General features: G+C 41.9%; 1 protein-coding gene across 3 annotated transcripts in view; it reads left to right on the top strand.

Annotated features, from left to right (window-relative positions):
- Nucleotides 1-10,017: 10,017 nt before the first annotated feature.
- The window catches only part of MCUB (mitochondrial calcium uniporter dominant negative subunit beta), a 95,427-nt gene continuing 84,559 nt past the window's right edge, over nt 10,018-20,885 (top strand). The window contains exon 1 of one of the 3 annotated variants that reach the window (XM_061419411.1): nt 10,018-10,314. In XM_061419411.1, coding sequence (XP_061275395.1) covers nt 10,219-10,314 — 96 coding nt within the window. In that variant the 5' untranslated portion in view covers nt 10,018-10,218. Of the gene's footprint in view, nt 10,315-10,383; nt 10,877-20,885 lie in introns of those variants that run through there. The other 2 variants (XM_061419409.1, XM_061419410.1) reach the window with 2 other exon arrangements.

Here is a 20,885-nt window from a genome sequence, read left to right as displayed (position 1 = left end):
AACGTCTGCTAATCTGCTATTCAAACCATTGATTCATAGGAACATACAATTTGATTTATAGTTTACACACTACTCTTAAGGAATATATCCTAGCACAAATTGAGTGCATTGATGGAAAAAGAATTCTAGTTTTCATTTATACATTAATGTATATTTGTGTGCTAAAAACTATTTGAAATCTGTTTATAGATAGAAATCTGTTGTAGTCAACCTGTGAGGCTATGAAATGCATATATTATTAATAGCAAAGTGTTAAAGAAAAGCATGACTCCTCTGTTCAAAGTAACTTTTGAAGACACTGAAAATACTTTTAAATGCCAAAAAAGATGAAAATTAACGAGACTGAAAGCAGCACTGTATTATTTAGGTGGAATCTCTACTGAAGACATGGTGGAATAATTACTGAAGACAGTTTAAAATTAAAAAAAAAAAAACCAAATCTTTGGCACATGAAACAAAGACCTCCTGAAAAATAAAAATGATAGATACTTCATGAATCACTCACCTTTTATCTCTAAATTCACAGATGGGATCTGTGTCAAACAGAAAACTGGGCATCCTCCTCCTCTGCCTTCTTAGGATCCCTCCGAGAGGCAGAGAAGTGAGCCATGATTAGGGGACACAGAGGCTTTTAACCCATTGCCTTCTCATGCATCTTGAGTGGAGCCAAAAATGAAAGCCCTTTCTTTAGTTCCCATTAGTTAACAAGGCAGTTTTGTAGATTTTCATTTCAATTTTGGGGCTGAAAAGCATTGCTTACCAACAACCCACGAAATGAGTTTGCTGAAGATTGCTAAGTTTGTAGTCAAGTGAAAATCAGTTTTTATTAGAGATTACTCCTAAGAAACCTGGTTCCTGTGCAAGTTTGTCATTTTGCAAAAACTCCCCAAAGTGCACGTATGCAGATTCTGGGTTGCAACCTTAGAAGCTTCTTGGGTAGAATCTGGAACACACCCTCACATGTGCAGAGGACAGGAGAGGCGGAAGGAAGAGGCTGCTCCAGATGGGTGGGTGGCAGTTTTCATAAACAAAAACACAGCTTGTCTTGGGTGGCCGTAGTCACGCATCCAGTCCTCAAGACCACACTTCTATTTCAAGGCTAGATCCTTGGAACAGCTTCTGGCAGTAGGGCAGGCAAGCAGGATCCAAGGACTGGGAGTGAGTGGGTTTGAGAGTTTCCAGCTTTTAGGTCAATGGCCTGTCAGACAATTGACAGAAACTACCCTATAGTCAGTGACGGGCCAGTTTTTTATGACTGCATCATCACTGCTCAGAGATGTTCATGGTTTTTACTGCTGTTTTTGCTTTTCAGGTACATATTATTTTAGCTTATTAGCCAACTAATTTGTTGATTATTGGATTAGTGTGTAGTGACGCATATGCTTAGATTTACACTATAATTTTCTAAAACTCGATTTTAAAATGCATTTTGGGTAGACATAAAATGATTATACTGTCATTGTTAAAACAGAAATATATGTAACCTGCACTTCTGCCTTGCTTGTAAACTGTACTGATGATGTAGCTGGTACATATGTACGAATTTAAGTAATTTGTAAATAGAATTAAGGTAAGTGCAAAATAATTACTGGGTTCTTTTAAAGGTAGTAGGCAATGACTTTATAATATTAACTCATGTTCTCTTTAGAAATAATAATAAACAATTATCATGTTTCTCTCAGTTCTTTATTACATAGAAATTTACTTTAAATCAGGGTATTATTTAGTCTTTTTAGTACTCTCAACTACATATTAACCTTTCTTACAATGGAGGAATTTCAGAATGACCCTTGGAAAAGCTGTGAAACATTGTACCAGTTTGGAAAGCTGGTACCAGTTTAGAAAGTACCAGTTTGGAAATTTTAATGAAAATTTTACAGAAACTTTTTCTGTATTTCAGTTTCAAATTCTGCTCCTTTGGGACTTAATGTTTTATGATTTGCATAGTAACAATAGGAAAGGCCTGTTAGTATGTGCTTCCTATTGAAACCTGAGTAATTCTACTAGAATGAAAGGTACCTCCTATTATCGGAAACTGATAAGTAATTTTTAGAGTTAAGAATAACAGGGAGACAGAAAGATGAAAGAATTCGATGTTTAAGCAAGAAAGATCAAAGCTTAAAGCCGTCAAAGGGCACTGAACAGAGGGGTGATGTGATCTGACCCCAAAAGGTGACATCTAGCCAGCCTACCATCGGAGGCTGAAGAAGGGAAGGGTGGACACGGTGAACAAACAGCCCCCAAACCTGGTTTAGATGGGGTGTGTTTGGATTAAGAGAACGTGAAATTTGGAGATTGACCTTGGCAGCTTGGATGAATTTTTACTTGATCATTCTTTTGTTACACTGCTGGGTTCCATTTGCTAATACTTCATTTAGGATCTTTTATTTACTTTAGAAGACTGGTCTGTGACTTGCTTTTACAGTGTGTACTTTAGTTTTGATATCCGCATTTATGCTAGTTTTGTTAAATGAATTGGATAGCTTCCCATCTGTTTTGAGGTTTTGGAACAGTTTGTAAAGAAGTTAGCTAAAGTCTAGGTATGTAAGATAGGTATTATTTATTCTGGAACTTTTGGTTGAAATTGCTCAGTAATCTCTGGGCTTGGGGCATTTTTCCAGGTGTATTATTAACCACTGTTACAATCTGTGACCGTTGATCTCTTCAGGTTCTCTTTGTTGAGCCAAGGTTAGTTTTTATAGTTTTAACTTGATTGATACAAGCAAGTATCTGGGGCTAGTTTTTATATCCTTTCTGTTACGTTTATGTATTCCTTCTTTCTCTTAATCATTCTTGTTTCAGGTTTGTCGGTCTTGGTGCCTTTAAAAAAAGAACCTACTTTTGGTTTTATTGACTCACTATTTCTGAGAGAGGTTGCTTTGGAACAGACAGGAAGTTTGATTCGTTTTCTGATTTTACCTTTATCGTTTTCTTCCCACTACATCCTCTAGGTTTATTTTTGCTGCTCTTTTTATAGCTTCTTAGATTGTAAGCTTACTTTCAGACTTCCCTGTTTTCTAATAAATGCATTTAAGACTATACATTTTCCTGAATAGTGAAGATCTTAATGTCAAGTGCTTTCATTGCTGTGTAGTTTAAAAATAGCTCTCAACTTCTACTTATTTTCCACTTAATCTATGAATATTTATAAGTTTGTTATTCAAATTACAGTGGTAATGATGCTTTCTCTTTTTGTTAATTTCTAATTTCATAAACAGAGCTTATATGTTTGCAAGTTAAAAAAAGTTTTTTTTGAGATTTACTCTGAGGCCTCAATTATGGTCATCACATTGTGACTCTTCCATATGAGCTTGAAAATAATATGTATTCTTATTGGGTACAAAGTCCTTTGTGACTCTTAATTGTTGAAAGCCAAAGCCTTGGGCCTGGAGGCAGAATAGGGAAGAGGAGTATTCTCAGGTCACTACTAGAATTCCATCAGTGTGGAGGCCTCCAAATGACGTACTTGAGGGGACCTAGTCTCAGGGATCTGCCAGTCTGCTCTGCAAGCCAGTGCTGTGAGCATCTGCAGAGGATGTGGTGAAGCTGCTCTGTTCAGAGGATTTTACAAGACCAGGTGACATAAATACAAAACTTTCTGTGGAAATTAACTTTCCTTCCACCTTGACCGAAGCTAACTCCTTTGCCAGTGGCTGGCAAGCGGTCCCATCAATAGATAATCCAATATTATTATTGGTCAACTTATCTGTGAAGAACTGAGTTCTCAAACAGTAGTTTGAGGACGTAAGTGAATAAACTGCAAAGATAGATGGTATGAAAGTCAATGGATGAAATTTGGGTCCTGCCTTCATTAGAAGTTAAAGCATGAAGTGGATGTTCACATCTTCATTCAGCGTGTCACACCAGGCTAAAAGTAGGACATGTCCAGGGCACCAAATACATCACAAAATTCAGCCATTGAGATAACATTTTAATGTAATATTTTTAAAATCACAATTAATGGAAAAAATCCACGAACAGAGTATCAAATGTTAAAGAAAGAAAGGATTTGACTCTGCAGCTGATTCACCTCACACGCTGACCCCAGCTATATCTATGAGAAGGTCGGTGGTTAAGTGATGTCAGAAGAGACAGGCAATGTAAGGTCAAGGTTATCTTGGGGTCTTGGAGTGGAAAACATGGTGTCATAGCTACATGGTTCTAGGCTTGAATTCTGACTGTGTGTGTGCTTAGTCACTCAGTTGTGTCCAACCCTTTGTGACCGTATGGACTGTAGCCTGCCAGGCTTCTCTGTCCATGGGGATTCTCCAGGCAAGAATACTGGAGTGGGTTGCCAAGCCATTCTCGAGGGGATCTTCCCAAACCAGAGATCGAACCCAGGTCTCCTGCACTGTAGGCGGATTCTTTACCAGCTGAGCCACAAGGGAAGCCTGAATTCTGACTGTATGACTTTAAATAAGTTACTTAACCTATTAGCTACTTTCTTCGCCTGTAATAGGGATCTAATAACAGGTATCCCATAAGGCTTTTATAATGACTAAACAAGATAACACAAAATGCTTATGACTGACTCACAGAGGCAGATCCAAGTTTTGTGGAGCCTGAGGTTATATAATTTGGGAGAACTTCTTTTAAGAAAAATACTAAAAAATTAGCAATGCAAAGTTGGCATGGTAATGAATACTTAAGAGTGTATGGATGCTTAAGTGTAATGCTTAAGTGTAATGAATACTTAAGAGTGTATAAGATAAATAACAAACTTTTTAAAAGCACAACCCCCGTCACAATAATTTTTTAAAAATTAGTTGCCACTCACATTACTGTAACACCCTTTTTTCCCATGACAGTTTTTTGGTTATGTTTCCTATAATTGCCTTTTCCTAGGGCAGCAATTTTATAATGTTTTCTATAGAGAGAATGGAAAAGATCATCTTCTCTAGCATGTTGTTTTCTCATCATTTTAGTTTAGAAAAGTGTCTCTGAACTTTATAACTCAGCACTGATAATGTCATGTCAATTCTCGAAGTGTTTTTCATATGTGAGCTGTAATATTTGAAGAATATTCCACAGGCCGGTGTCTGGGCATTCATGTCGCATGTTGCTTCTTTTTACTGGCCACACAGTAACTAGTAACTTGGGGAGCCGGCAAAGTGAGAGAGCTCTGGACGCTGCAGATAGACAGGCTCCAGGGCTGCCCTGTCCACACAATGGCTCATGTGCACAACACACTTCACCACCATGTGCGGGAATCTGGGTGAGACTGAACGATTACTCACAGCTAGTTCATTAACACTACTGACACATTACAACCTCTTCGCACTTGAATCTTAGTTTCCCCTTTTCAGAAAAAAAAAACCTTAAACAGCTGTATTGCTATCATTTATATATCATAAATTTCACTCAAAAGTGTACAGATGATTATTAGCAAATATTTAAAGACTTAAACAACAATAACCACAATCCAACTTAGGTCATTTCCAGCACCCCCAAAATATTCCTCATGCTCATTTATTTGCCTCACTCCCAATTCTACCTTCAGCTCCAGGCAACTACTAATCTACTTTCCATCTCCATGAATTTTCCCCTTCTGGACATCTTATATAAATAGAATCACCTTGTGGCTTTAAAGGTCCTTCCTGTACCTGTCTTACCCTTCGTTAGTTCTGAGGTCTCTGGTCCTCACCCTCCAGCACTTGCAGGGCACTTCCTTCTCTGAATATTGTTATCCATAGCACCCAAACCTTTCCTCCGTGGCATCTGTCTTAAGTTCTTGCAATTTATCTTCCTGCCCTTTAGCAGTTTCATCTGTTTCTCACTGATTGAGTGTCTAATTTAAAGCAGGTCTTGTGCTAGGCACTCTGACGCAGCACCTGCCCTGCTGCTGCTGCTGCTGCTAAGTCGCTTCAGTCGTGTCTGACTCTGTGGGACCCCATAGACAGCAGCCCACGAGGCTCCCCGTCCCTGGGATTCTTCAGGCAAGAATACTGGAGTGGGTTGCCATTTCCTTCTCCAATGCATGAAAGTGAAAAGTGAAAAGTGAAAGGGAAGTCGCTTCAGTCGTGTCCGACTCTTTGTGACCCCATGGACTGCAGCCCACCAGGCTCCTCCATCCATGGGACTTTCCAGGCAAGAGTACTGGAGTGGGGTGCCATTGCCTTCTCTGCAACACCTGCCCCCTGCATTTCTAATCTAGCTGGAGAGTTAACTCATAGTTAACTATGAGTGTAACTAAATAGTGTGACAAGTTCTATAAACTATGCAGGCGCTAAGTGCTATGGAATGGTTTGGAGTAATAACATGTTTTGAGGACTTAAAAGTTAGTCACTCAGTCATGTCTGACTCTTTGCAACCCCATGGACTGTAGCCCGCCAAGCTCCTCTGTCCATGGAATTCTCCAGGCAAGAATACTGGAGTGGGTAGCCATTGCCTTCTCCAGGGGATCTTCTTGACCCAGGGATTGAACCCACATCTCTTGCGTCTCCTGCATTGCAAGCTGATTTCTTTGCCACTGAGCCACCAGGGGATCCCTTTTGAGGACTTAGGTGTCAGCAAACTTGATTTAGCTTAAACTTCAGGGGTCTTCACTTGCATAAACCCTTCCCAAGTCCCCTGAGGGGGGCAAGCCCTAGTGATGCATTCACTTGGTGATGTGTTTCTTAATATTTGTAAACTATTTTAACTGGAATCAGTTAAGACCACTGTCACTTTCCTATCCAATCACCCTTCTGTCATATGTTCCCTTGTGCCAGGTGGCTGAGTGGCCATGGCCATTTTCAAAATCCAACAAAAACTGAGTTGAAAATACATTTAGTTTGGGTTTAGTGGGATAGTTGTATGTGGCTCACATCATTTCCAAATATTATTAAATATCATTAGCCATGCCCTTGTAGGCATGACTTCCAAGAATACTGTCCCCTACTGTTGTGACAGAAGTGCAGGACCGGAGAGTGCATTGAATTATGAATGTTCCCTGCAGTGCCACGTGACCAGTGTATGTGGCTAGTAAGAAAGAAACGATGCTTGGAATCAGTGGACTCAGAAGCTAGTCTGTGAACTATGCTTCCAACTGTTAATAGCTCAGGTATGAAAAACACTGGATAGAAACTTTTCCAAATTAAAAAACAATCATAAGAATTTTCATGACATTACCAATAGTGAATTGTAATGCTTAAAGACTTTTCTAAACTATTAATGATATGTAAAAACAAATTAATGTGCTAGAGAGAAGACGATTATCTTTTCTATTTTCTCCAGAGAAAATATTACAAAATTGTTGTCCCATAAAAAGGCAACGGAAGGGAATGTAGCCCCAAAAAACCTGTAGAAAAAAGAGTATTACAGTGATATAGCAGCAGAATCTGTGCTCAAAATGAACATTTTCTACTCTTCTCCATTTCCCTCCAAATAAAATTCTTCTTTTTTTTTTCTCCCCATCCCCAGCTCTACTGAGGTATAATTAACTGACAAATAAAAAGTGTATATATTAACTTGAACAAAGTGATGGTTTGATATCTGTATACATTGTGAATAATAACCACAATCAAATTGATTAACACATTCATCACCTCATAAAGTTGTTTTTTTTTTGGTGTGGTTAGTCCAGTTAGGGAGAAGGCAATGGCAACTCACTCCAGTACTCTTGCCTGGAAAATCCCATGGACGGAAGAGCTTGGTAGGCTGCAGTCCATGGGGTCGCTAAGAGTCAGACACGACTGAAGCGACACAGCAACAGCAAGCAAGGAAGTCCAGTTAAGAACTGCTAAGTCACTTCAGTCGTGTCCGACTCTGTGCGACCGCATAGATGGCAGCTCACCAGACTCCCCCATCCCTGGGATTCTCCAGGCAAGAACACTGGAGTGGGTTGCCAGTTCCTTCTCCAATGCATGAAAGTGAAAAGTGAAAGTGAAGTCGCTCAGTCGTGTCTGACTCTTTGAGATCCCATGGACTGCAGCCTACCAGGCTCCTCCATCCATGGGATTTTCCAGGCAAGAGTACTGGAGTGGGGCGCCATTGCCTTCTCCAAGTTAAGAACTACTCTTAGCAAAATTTCAAGTACTACTAACTATAGTCACCGCACTGTACATTAGATCATCAGAACTTATTCATATTATAACTGAAAGTAAGTTTTGACCAACATCTCCCCATTTTCCCCATCTCCCAGTCCCTGGAAACTACTGTTCTACTCTGGTTCTGTGGATTTAACTTTTTTAGGTTCCATATATTAGTGAGATCATATAGTATTTGTCTTTCTCTGACATTTCATTTAGCATAATGTTCTCTCCGTTTATCTATATTGTCCATATGGCAGAATTTCCTTCTATTTTATAGGTGACTTATATCCCATTATGAATATATGTATGTCATCTATATATAATTTTCTTTGGTCATCCCTTGGACCTGTTGAATTGTTTCCATATCTAGGCTACTGGAGAAAAGGGAACCCTTGTACACTGCTGGTGGGAATGTAAATCGGTACAGCCATTATGGAAATCAGTATGAGTTTCCTCAAAAAATTAAAATAGAATTACCACAGATCCAGCAATCCCATTACTAGATAAATATCCAAAAGAAATGAAATAAGTATCTCAAAAACATATCTGCACTTGCTCATTTATTGCAACATTATTCACAGTAGACAAGCTAAATCTCTCATTGGGAGTACTAGCAAATTTCCTTCTAGGACTCAGGTAAAGTAAATTACTTCCCATTCGGACTTATTGTTTAATGTGTCACTCTCAGTGAAGAGCAATGGTATTTTGAAATGCAGATGCTCATTAACACATATGAATAAGCCTTGACTGATGACGGTTTTTGCTATCATAGAAACTTACCTTTTTTTTCAGTAAAGAAAGGAGATAGTCATCAGGTGAGATTTGCCACTTGTTGGATTGTTTGCCAACTAATTCATTATTCAAGCTTCTTGCAGATTTAGCACATAAAAATGGGGCATGCCCAATTAAATCTGAATTACAGAAAAGTAATAAATAATTTAGTATAAGTACGTCCCAAATATTCCAGGAAAAAAGAATGTGTGACCCATGCAATACTTGGGCCATGTTTATACTAAAAAAGGGCTTCCTCATAGCTCGATTGGTAAAGAATCCGCCTACAATGCAGGAAACCTGGATTTGATTCCTGGGTGGGGAAGATCCACTGGAGAAGGGATAGACTACCCACTCCAGTATTCTTGGGCTTCTCTGTGGTTCAGCTGGTAAAAAATCCGCCTGCAATGCAGTAAACCTGGGTTCGATCCCTGGTTTGGGAAAAGCCCCTAGAGAAGGAAAAGGCTACCCACTCCAGTAAACTGGCCTAGAGAACTGCATGGAGTGTATAGTCCATAGGGTCGCAAAGAGTCGGACACCACTGAGCGAATTTCATTATACTAAAAAAAATTATGTTGTGTATCGGAGAATCATATTTAACTGGGCATCCTGTGTTTTGAAAGTTGGACTAGGCTCCTTTTAGATGGTTTGTGTTTGTTTTTACAAACAAAATGTCTCCAAGTCAAACATGAGATCTCCCAATCACAGGGAAGACTAAGAACTTTCACCTCCTTCAGTTAAACCCGTGCTTCAAAGAAGCCACTTGGGCTGTGGGAAAGACTGTCCCAAAGAGCTCTGGGTGGGTCACCATTTTAGTGAACCGCAAACCTCTGGGGCCTGGGACGACCGCAGCCCAACGCCTTAAGCCAACTGAGAGGTGGCGCCTCGGTGGACCTGCTTGTCTTCCTCCTCTCTGCTCAGTCCACGAGGGAAACTTCCACAGAGCCCCCGCCTCTCCCCAGATGGCCATGGCTCTTCTCCGCTCACCCCGCCTCGCGGGCTGGAATGGAGCAGACGGCCCCTAGGGCACCGAGGACCCAGATTTACTCGCGAGTTTTGAAATCAGCCCGCAAGGTGCAAGGGGGCCGGCCGCCTTCATTCCAGAAAGGGCTTACGCGGCAAGGAGGCCGGCCCAGCATCCGCGCTCCCCCTCGAAACCCGAGATGCGGAGGGCGGCTCCCTCGCGCTTCATTTCCACCCCTCCCTCACCAGCTTTTCAAATTTTGGTCGGAGGAGAGAAAACAGCCTCGCGCCGGGGTGCGCGCGAAGACGAGCCGAGGGGAGACGGACACACCCTCCGGTCAGCCCTCCCCGCGCTGCGCGGCGCCAGGAGGCGGGGGCCCGGCGAGGCTGCGCCGACGGATAACGTCGGCTCCCAGCGGCACGGCGCCGACGATGGCCCGTTGACTGGAGCGGGAGCGCTGCGCCCGGCGGGATGATGCTTCGGAGGGGCCCCTGGCTCTGGCGCGCGCGGCTGCTGCCGACCCCCGGAACCCAAGGCCGTGCGCACCCGCGGCCGCCGATGCCCCAGGTAAGCCCAAGCCCGGGGCGAGGCAGGCGACCGGAAAACTTTGCGTGGGGCAAGTTCGGCGGGCGCGAAAGCCCGGCGGAGGGACATTCCCTGCGTTTTGCTGGCCCCTCCACCCGGCTCCGCGCGCGGGAGGACGCCCCGGCAAGTGGTCGCCCGGGCTGCGGACGCGGGCCGGGTGTCCACAACCGGAGTCACCCCCTGGAGCCCAGGGCGGCGGGGACGTGCGCCGGCGCATCACCTCGGTTAAGTTGGGGTGCAGGGACCGTGAGGCTGCGGCCCGGGGGTGGGGGGCAGCACAGATACCCCGGGAGGCAGTTTGTCCACGTCTAGACTGCTGTCTGGAATAAGTTTTCAGAGCCGTTCTGCTGTCGGCTGGATCATCGGTGCCGAAGGGAGCTAAGGAAACGGTAGGGCGAGCTGGAGTACTGCCCCGAGTGAGCACTGTGGTAGGAAAGCGAAATGTCCATCCTGAAAACCAGCAGCACCTCCCTTTCGAAGAGGAAAGAAAGACTCGCGTTTTGTTCCGAGACTCGAGAGACGGGTGAATCATGAGTGTGTGCTGGTGAGTAACAGTTGGCCTGACACGGTTGTATGTGGTCTGTGTGGAACCGTCGCTTGGAGGAGGAGGGGCGAATGGATGTGCCCTAAAAGAGGCAAGGAAGACGGGGAGACAGTGCTGGTAGTAACTGGGATTGCGGCGGAGCGGATAGGAGCTCAGGTGCCCTAACTCCGAGCCTCATGAGGAAAGACAGACTTTTTAAATCGAGCCTTCCAGGTGTGTGCGGTTGGGGAGCGCGTGGTTTGAGTTTGAGTTCCTAACAGCGCCTCCCCACCTCATAAATCAGTTTCAGATTGTTAACGAGAAAAAGATGTGTTTTTTCCCTTCGGTTGTGCACTGTAAAAGAAAAGCGAAAAGTGATGCCGTAACCATTTTCTTGTCACTTTCACTTCCTGTTCATTTTTTTCTTTTTTCTTTTCCTCTCCAAGTCTCTCAGGGCTTAGAATGATGAAAAAAAAAAAAATCTTTAAATGCATTTTTAAATGCCTTCCCTGAAAGTTTGAAAGAGAATGAGGAAGGACATTTTGTTCCTTATAACTAGGAAAGGGGCAAACTTCTTAAGATGTGAAATGGTAGACTTAATTGGAGAGAGGCTTTTTTTCATTTTGTGAAATTTGTGTCTTAGTATAAATGTTGTACTTTACAGTCAAAAATATACCAAATAGTAAAGCAACCCAGTACAAGGACCGCCCCCCCCTTCATTATATACCATTTAAATTTAAATAACTGAGTCAGTTTTCTGTTAAATCCATTTAACATTTTGAGTAGAATGTTTATGGGTCCTCAGACTGGCTGCTGTCTCTCAGATTGTCAACTCTAAGCGTTTTTCTCCATGTTTCCCACCTGATGCTATCCAAGGAGTGCCATTGCATTCCCCAGCAGGAATTGGGTGCTCTTTTAAAGAGGTCGAAAATGATACCGTGGGGCTTACTTGGCTTAATTATAGGAGAACTCTGGTTAGCACTTTGCCTCTGTGTAATCATCTGAAGAAGCCTTATGTTTGTTTCTAATTTGCAGATTTTTAAGTCTTCACTGTGCTGTTAAGTCAATTTGCTGAACTTTAGAAATGGAAATGCTTCCATCGTTTTACTTGTCTAATTGAAGACCCCCAAAGAATAAAGAGAAGTTTTGGGTGTACTTCTTTATATGCTCTTCGAAATGTTACCTTGAAGAAACTGACAGAAATATCTTGGCTTCCTGGAGTTTTAGTTAGGGCTACTAAACCATTTTCTGTAAATCAAATTAACTGATTGTGAAGGACATATTTCATTCTAAGATCTCACTGATTTGTGATTGCCCCATTTGATATGAAAAGTCCTGTGACTAAAGACAAGCATTATTTCTCTTTATATCTTGTTGTAAACATTCAGATCCCTAGAGCCTCTGAAAGCAGCAGGAAAAAAAAAAAGTGATGTATGTGACCTGACAGCTCATAAAATCCTAGCTTGCAAGGACTTGTCATTAATAGTATCTCAAGTAAGCATTCCCAATTATATTTGGCCTTTTCTGAAAGTATGAATGTGCCTTACAGGAGCATTTGGTGACTAGAAAAATAGTTTGTATGTTTCACATGGTAGGTGAGTAATTGCAAGTGTTTGGGGGGTAGAAAGAAAGTTTGTCAACATGAGTATGTTTAGTATAGCTGAATTGCTTTTTAAAGGACACATTTAGTCTGAGGCATAAGAGAGCCAGAGCATGCCGTGTTGCCTTTGGCTGGGCATGGCCTAGCATCCACAGTCATGTTCCGGGGGTTGGGGGGAATGGGAGGGTGTCCCACATCTCTGCTTGTCTCCTGCGCTGGCCGAGTGGTTGTCGGGGCAGCCCACGGCTCCTGCTGGCCTTTCTGTTTTCTTCGAGGACACAGCTTCGAGTGATCATGCTGCCTAATGAATTAATCACTAAACAGAAAGTGCCTGCCTTATTGTGCCTTCCTTAATTTGGGTCTTCTGTTACTTAGCTGAAGAGATTCCCTGATGTGATTTCAAGCCACCAGCACTGTATGTGGGTCTCTACATAAGCTATGTTTAAAATTTTAAAAATCAAGTGTACTTTGCAGAGGAGTTAAGTATTGCCTATGCTTCCCCCCCCAACCCCTAGAAACAAAGCATAAACATGTTTCAACTCAGTTGTGTCCAACTCTTTGTAGACCCCATGGATTGTAGCCCACTAGGCTCCTCTGTCCATGGAATTCTCAAGGCAAGAATACTGGAGTGGATAGCCATTCCCTTCTCCAGGGAATCTTCCCGATCCAGGGATCAAACCCTGGTCTGCAGTATTACAGGCAGATTCTTTACCATCTGAGGCACCAGGGAAGCCTTTAGTGCCACCAGCAAATGTCAATTTAGAAGTTGTTTTCATCTTTAATAAACGTGTCATTCTTTTGATACTTTCCTCTGATTCTCTGTCACGTGTTTGTAATTGGCAAGTTATAGTGTATAATCCTGATTTCAGAGCTGTCTCCTGGTGACTGTACTTACACTGTGGAAAAGACATGGATGCTTTGGTCTCAAAGTAATTCTAGACCAATTTGCCTATTAAATGTTAAACATTGCTATTTTCCCCACGCTTAGGTATTAGTGCTGGGTTTTATTTTTTTTTTTATTTTACTGTTTATTGCAAGGTAACAGGATTCTGTTTTACAGCAAGTTCTAAGTTGAAAAATCATTTTGTAGCTTGACAGATAAATATTCAATATTTGTTGAATGCGGTCCTTATGAAACTGCAGTAGAAAACCAGAGGCTAAATATTGGTTGATCAGTAGCTGTGTCAACGAAATGTGTTTACTTCATAGAATAAAAATGAGCAGCTAATTTCGTTGGTGTTAAGCAGTTGGAGCATTTGACGGTCAACCCGGCCCTGCCGCCACTTAGCTCCTGACCTTAGCCAAGTCATTCAGCCTACATGAGCCTGTTTCACTCCCTTTTCAAAACAAGATTTGTCTAAGTGGTCTCAAAAGCCTTTTTCATCTCTCAAATTGCCATTTTATTATTTTTACCGCGGGTTGTAAATACACTGTTGAGTAAAATATTGTCAGTGTCAGAATGTCTTAGTGGTTGCAAATCCTCTTTTATGATCTTAGGCAGTCAGTACAGTGGCAGTTTTAACTAATGATTTTAATAACTGTTTTCCCCTTTAAAAAGAAACTGGAATTTATTTGACACGGAGTGAGCATGGCATAGTAGTATTAGGAATTATGATTTGTCGTGTTCTAATACTTAATTCTGTCATTGCTAGTGATTTCATCTGTGAAATGTTGTTTTTCAAGAGAATCTAGCTTTAGAACTGTAAACCCATTATATAATAGACATCTTGGCCTAACCTACAGGCTATAAACCAATAGATATTAATAATAAAATAGCATTATCTGTGCTGTATTCGAGAAGTATTTGATTTTTGATCCCATTTAACTTACCACGGTATTAATTTTCCTGGTTTTTAAAACAAATGCCAGCTGTTTTTTCTGAACTACGTGTTTAGACTGCATGGTGTGGGATCCACCACCCAAATATTTTACTCAACTTTCTTCACTGGCATACCTTTTAAGAAACAGCACTGTAAAATGTGGTGGTCAGTTAAGAGGCGCCTTTTCCAAGGACCTAGGGAAGATCCTACTGTCTAGCCTTAGTCTTAGAATTGGGTTTCCCCTGAGCTGATTTGGGGTTTATTATGCACTCAGTGAAGTATATAGCCAGGGGTGTTCATGCTATGCTCTGGCTGCCAGAAAGCCTTGAGTCAGATTTTCAATCCACCTTCTGCTGCTGCTGTTGCTAAGTCGCTTCAGTCGTATCCGACTCTGTGCAACCCCATAGATTGCAGCCCACCAGGCTCCCCCGTCCCTGGGATTCTCCAGGCAAGAACACTGGAGTGGGTTGCCATTTCCTTCTCCAACGCATGACAGTGAAAAGTGAAAGTGAAGTCACTCAGTTGTGTCCGACTCTTAGCGACCCCATGGACTGCAGCCTACCAGGCTCCTCCGTCCATGGGATTTTCCAGGCAAGAGTACTGGAGTGGGGTGCCATTGCCTTCTCCAATCCACCTTCTAACAGATGTTAAAGATCTTATGACGTGCCTGCCTTTTATGTATTTACCATACTCATTTACTATACTCAGAGAGGTTTCATCATCTCTGCCTTCATTTTTCCTTCCATTCATATCTTAACCCATTTTTCTATAATTAACTTTTAATGGGGAAAAGTGGTACATAAAGAAGGCTTTATTAAATTTTAAAAATCAGCTCTTTGGTGTTTTAAACAAATATGTTCAAAGGCTTCGCTGATGGCTCAGTGGGTGAAGAATCCACCTGCATTGCAGGAGACGTAGACAGTCCCTGGATTTGACCCCACAGGTTTGATCCCTAGGATGGGAAGATTCCCCTGGGGGAGAAAATGGCAATCCACTCAGTATTCTTGCCTGGAAAATCTCATGGACTGAGAAGCCTGGTGGGCTACAGTCCAAAGGGTTGCCAAGAGTCAGACCCGACTGAGCGACTGAGCACAGCACCATTGATGACAGAAGCATGGCAGATCAGTCTGCTGTGCAGTCTCCTTGGTGCTTCACCCATAGAAAGTGCACCACACGTATTGATTGTATTGTATTGAGTTGCCTTAAGGATCTACTTTTGATGCCATGGTTCTCTTTTTTGTTTTGAAACATAATTGACAAGTGTGATTGTCTCTTAAAGGCAATGGTACTGAGGTTGTTGACTCTCGTCTCACCTTTTTGCTTCTTACTGCCCTTACCTGTCCTAAATCTTCCTAGCTCCTTCTTACCTCCACTGGGTAAGCCTCACCTGGGTAAAAAATAGAGTTTGGGTCAACTCTTTATTCTGAGTTTCCTTTTTAACTCATAAATGGTGCCATTTGATTTTACATCGTTTTTACCTTCGTTTACAGGAACAGAAAGCGTGCAGTCCAGGCATTTGTTCAGCAGCTTTTTGGGGGACAATTAGAGCTCTATCTAGGATTCATCAGCTCGATGCTGATGGGAAGTGATGTGTGAAACCTGCACTGTCAACAGAGTCCATTGAAGAGACTTCTCTAAATAGATTTGAGGGCAGGAAATAGGGAACAGTGGAAAGAGAGGCAAGAAATGGAGCAAGAGTTGAAATCGCAATAGCCTGTGCGCAGAATCAAGAAGTGGCATGAAACATTGAACCTCATATCAGGAAACTGACAGATGCACAGTTTATTGTGGCAAACTTAAGGGCAGAAAAAGTCTTCAAGATTGACCAGGGTCACAATGAGTCTGGCTTTTCTACCCTAGGTTCTTATTACCTGATTGAGTAAGGTGGTTTGGTTTATAAAACTGCTGTGGACACAGGTGGTAATTTTAGTATATTTAACTCCACTGGGAACTCTCAGTTATTTTGTTGTTGTAGGAGTGTTTTTATACTGAATGTGCTGCTTAAATTACATTTCTGAGACTAAAGGATGAATTCTCTTATCTTAAAGCCCTTAGGTATGACAGTAAAAATAAATGCCCTTAGCCTGATTGGAGGAAAGAAGTTATACATTTTCTTGACAAATCCTTGTTATTTTTCTGACTGCATGTTTATTTGTGTGTGTGTGTGTTCATGTGTGGCTGTCTCTTTGTGTCAGATATTTTGTTTGTTTTGGTATGAGTTTCACTGGTAGCTCAGTTCAGTTGCTTAGTCACGTTTGACTCTTTGCGACCCTATGGACTGCAACACGCCAGGCCTCCCTGTCTATCACCAACTCCTGGAGTTTACTCAGATTTATGTCCATTGAGTTGGTGATGCCATCCAACCATCTCATCCTCTGTCGTTCACTTCTCCTCCTGCCTTCAATCTTTCCTAGCATCAAAGTCTTTTCCAATGGAGGCCAAAGTATTGGAGTTTCAGCTTCAGCATCAGTCCTTCCAGTGAATATTCAGGACTGATTTTCTTTAGGATGGACTGATTGGATCTCCTTGTAGTCCAGGGGACTCTCAAGAGTCTTCTCCAACAGCACAGTTCAAAAGCATCAATTCTTTGGCGCTCAGCTTTCTTTATAGTCCAACTCTCACATCCGTACATGAGTACTGGAAAAACCATAGCTTTGACTAGATGGACTTTTGTTGGCAAAGAAATGTCTCTGCTTTTTAATATGCTGTCTAGGTTGGATATAACTTTTCTTCCAAGGAGCAGGTGTCTTTTAATTTCATGGCTGCAGTCACCATCTGCAGTGATTTTGGAGCCCCCCAAAATAAAGACAGCCACTGTTTCCACTGTTTCCCCATCTATTTGCCATGAAGTGATGGGATCAGATGCCATGATCTTAGTTTTCTGAATGTTGAGTTTTAAGCCAACTTTTTCACTCTCCTTTCACTTTCACCAAGAGGCTCTTTAGTTCTTCTTTGCTTTCTGCCATAAGGGAATCTGTAGAAAATCTGCAATCATCTGCATATCTGAGGTTATTGATATTTTTCCCAGCAGTCTTGATTCCAGCTTGTGCTTCATCCAGCCCAGCATTTCTTATGATGTATTTTGCATATAAGTTACACAAGCAGGGTGACAATATACAGCCTTAACATACTCCTTTCCCGATTTGGAACCAGTCTGTTGTTTCATGTCCAGTTCTAACTGTTGCTTCCTGACCTGCATACAGATTTCTCAGGAGGAAAGTAACGTGGTCTGGTATTCTCATCTCTTTAAGAATTTTCTACAGTTTGTTGTGATTCACACAGTCAAAGGCTTTCGCATAGTCAATAAAGCAGAAGTAGATGTTTTTCTGGAACTCTCTTGCTTTTTCGATGATCCAGTGGATGTTGGCAATTTGATCAATGGCTCCTCTACCTTTTCGAAATCCAGCTTGAACACTAGTAGATGAATGGGATATTTGAAGAGGGGATTTTTAAAAGCTGTTGATGAAAACTGCTTTTTCAGCCAGTAATGTAGCTGAAATACAAGTGTGCATTTTTATTAGAGAGACTGACAGTAATGTGACCATAAACCTGAAATTTTGTTTTAGAAACTGTGTGCAAACAGAACAGCCTAGTGCTGGCTGTCTAAGCCCTTGCTTGAGGATGTTTGTCATGGCGTTTTACAGTCTGATGACTCATTTCTGTAACTCTGCTTTGGGAATGTTTCAGAGAATGTACCATGTATCAGTTTTCATTTTTTCAGGCAAATGTATGGTTTACTTTGTAATATTTATTTACTATGTAATATGTAATATGTATTTACTATGTAAATACGCTTTTGTGGGTTTGCTGTTAGTGAAACCAAGGTAAGCAAGCTTTGAACATAAGCTACAGTTGACCCAGAAATCATGTGTTTTCATCTCTCCAGTCCCAGTTGCTACTGCATGCTCTGCAAGGCCCACATCAGCCACAAGGGACTCCTACCTCTTCTTGTCACTTGTCCCTGTGGCCTTTATGACGTTCCTCTGGCAACGTTGCCCCTGATCACTCTCTCTTTCACCTTTTTGAAGTCTCATCCTCCAAGGCTGAGTTCCAGTACCCGCCCACCCTACCCCAGTCTTTATGCAGTCTCTGTAGGTCTCTGCCAGCAGAATTAATTACACTTCCTTTTCACTCCCATAGTACCTGCTGTACTGGAGAAGGGAATGGCAAACCACTTCAGTGTTCTTGCCTTGAGAACCCCATGAACAGTATGAAAAGACTTCACTCTAACCTGCATTAGCATTAGTTGGGTTCATATGATTTTCCCATGTGGATTCTCTCAGCCCTTTGTGGTCAGAACTGTTTCTCCTGATCTCTGGCTTCTGCCCTGTCACAGTAGGTACATAATAAATGCTTATTGGGTAGAGGAATGAAGGGCTGAATGATAAAGAACTCAATATTATGTAGGTTACCTTCATGGTACATTCTCTCCAGATCTGACCTTCTCAATTTCCTCTTCCCCACTGACTCCAGCCAGGGAGACACCTAAAGTATTCTTACCTACCTCTTGAGATTTGACCCTTGAATGTTGAAGATTGTTTTAAGGTTAATCAAAATAATCTTCATATATCATATTTATATTAAAGCTGTGGTTTTCAAGTAGATTTTGGTTCATTGTTTTGTTTCAGATATGCTTTCATGTTAGGCTTTTTAAAGGAAAGTCAACATGCTTTAATGAAACATAAATTTTGTCAGGATAGCCTGGCGTGTGTTTTCTTGGCTGTTCTGTAAGTGTGGTGGTGATTTTGGGTGATTCCTTACATTAGGGAAGGCAGCGCTTTTCTCTACTGATGAGGATGTTCGTAAATGGAATTCTTAGCGCATTAAATCATATTGGTTTTTGTTTTGTGACATGCTATTTTGTGATTGCCCAAAATTATTAGTGTTGATACTAAAAGCTTTGGAGAAGAAAATGGCAACCCACTCTAGTATTCTTGCCTGGAAAATTCCATGGACAGAGGAACCTGGAGGGCTACAGTCCATGGGGTCGCAAAGAGTCAGCCACGACTGAGCACATCAGCACTAAAAACTTAATCATTAAAACTTCAATAATTTAAAATGATAATCCCCTTAAAATCCATTATGAAGTGGGAGTTGTGGTTCGTGCTAGGTCTGAAAGCTTGCAAAAAAGATCCTTAAAAATTACATGAAAGACAACGTAGCTATACATAAAAGAGATACATGTTTATTCACCATTTGGCTTACGAGAGTCAAATATCAGAGACAGTAAATACTGGAAGAATTCAGAGAAGAAACAGCATTAGAAATTGAAGAGATGAAAAGAGGTGAGATTTCAACTAAGCTCTGAGAGCAGGGGGTGAGGAAGAGGTTAGCAGACACATCTAGAGTAGGAAGAAGGGGTATAAGCACAGAGAGTTAGACTCTCAGAGGAACTGGGGGTCTAGTAGGCCCTCTGATCAGGTGGCAGGAAGCTTTCTCTGTGAAGTATGGTCCTTGATTTGACTTGGACTAGAGTTTTAGATGCCTATGTTAAAACCTGGTAGAAATTATGTTTATTAAATTAAAGTGTATCACAAACTGATATCCTGTAGTTGGACACTGATTCCTAAGGTGTTAATAGATGATATAGAAGAAACAAATTGCCTGCTCTTTTAAGTCTGAAGAATTCTGGGCTAAAGCCATACCAAGTTAGACGTGTTCCTTCGCTACACACCTTTGCTGTTGGGCATCAGAACAATCTGAGAGTGGGAAGGAAGTTGATCACAGCCCTCTGTTACTCCATAGCATTCCTAATAGCTCCTCTCAGAAGAGTGGTCTGTAGGACACAATTTGGGGAACACTGCACTAAAAAATTAGATTGGGGATGGAATATGTTGGAAAAAACAGGTGAAATCCTCCTAGGTCCTAGCCTGCTTCCTCTGGCATCACTGTCTTGGCACTCTGGCTCTAGTGTATTGGACCATTCTGAAATGTGATGTTCTTCAGCCTTCTTTGCAGCCAGCACATGACTAAGTTCTGGATAGCCCACATGGCATAAATGTGTAATTTCTGGTCTACATCCTTAATTGGGAGACTGATTTCTGTTCTTTGTTCTACGTTTTTCTCCCTCCCATGGGCTGGAATGTGGATGTGGAAGGGATGGGCCAGCTGGACCCTGTGGAGGCACATCACCCTCTAGGTGATGGTGGAACAACTAGATAGAAGGAACCTGGATCCCTGGAAGGCATTAATGTCCTCTTTCCCTCCACTGCCTACCTACCAGAAAAGGAAACATTTCTGGAGCCCCATGTGCTTTTCAGTCTCTTTGTTACAATAGCTTAGCTTGTGCCTTATCTTGTCCAGTGGAAGAGCAGCCCGGCTGGAAGTCTCTGAATGGAGAGATTAAAGCAGAAGAGAGAGAAAAATGGGGAGACGAGCCAGAGAAGTTATGAGGCGGATGCTGTTGGAGGCTCTCAGAAAGCAGTACTCCAGATGCCCAAAGCATCGTTGCCAGTGAAACCTGAAGTTGAAAAACAATACACGGATGGAATATGTTTTATAGACTGTAACAGTTTACCTTGTGCTGCCTTCATCTGCTATGCAGCCGCTCCATTCCTGGTTAAAAGTCTTCCTTTGGCTTCATCATTTTCATAAAACCTGTCGTGATTAC

This window comes from Bos javanicus, chromosome 6, assembly GCF_032452875.1.
Source record: "Bos javanicus breed banteng chromosome 6, ARS-OSU_banteng_1.0, whole genome shotgun sequence".
Taxonomy (NCBI): domain Eukaryota; kingdom Metazoa; phylum Chordata; class Mammalia; order Artiodactyla; family Bovidae; genus Bos; species Bos javanicus.
Note: the sequence above shows the minus strand (reverse complement) of the source record. Positions and strands in the feature narration are given on the sequence as shown.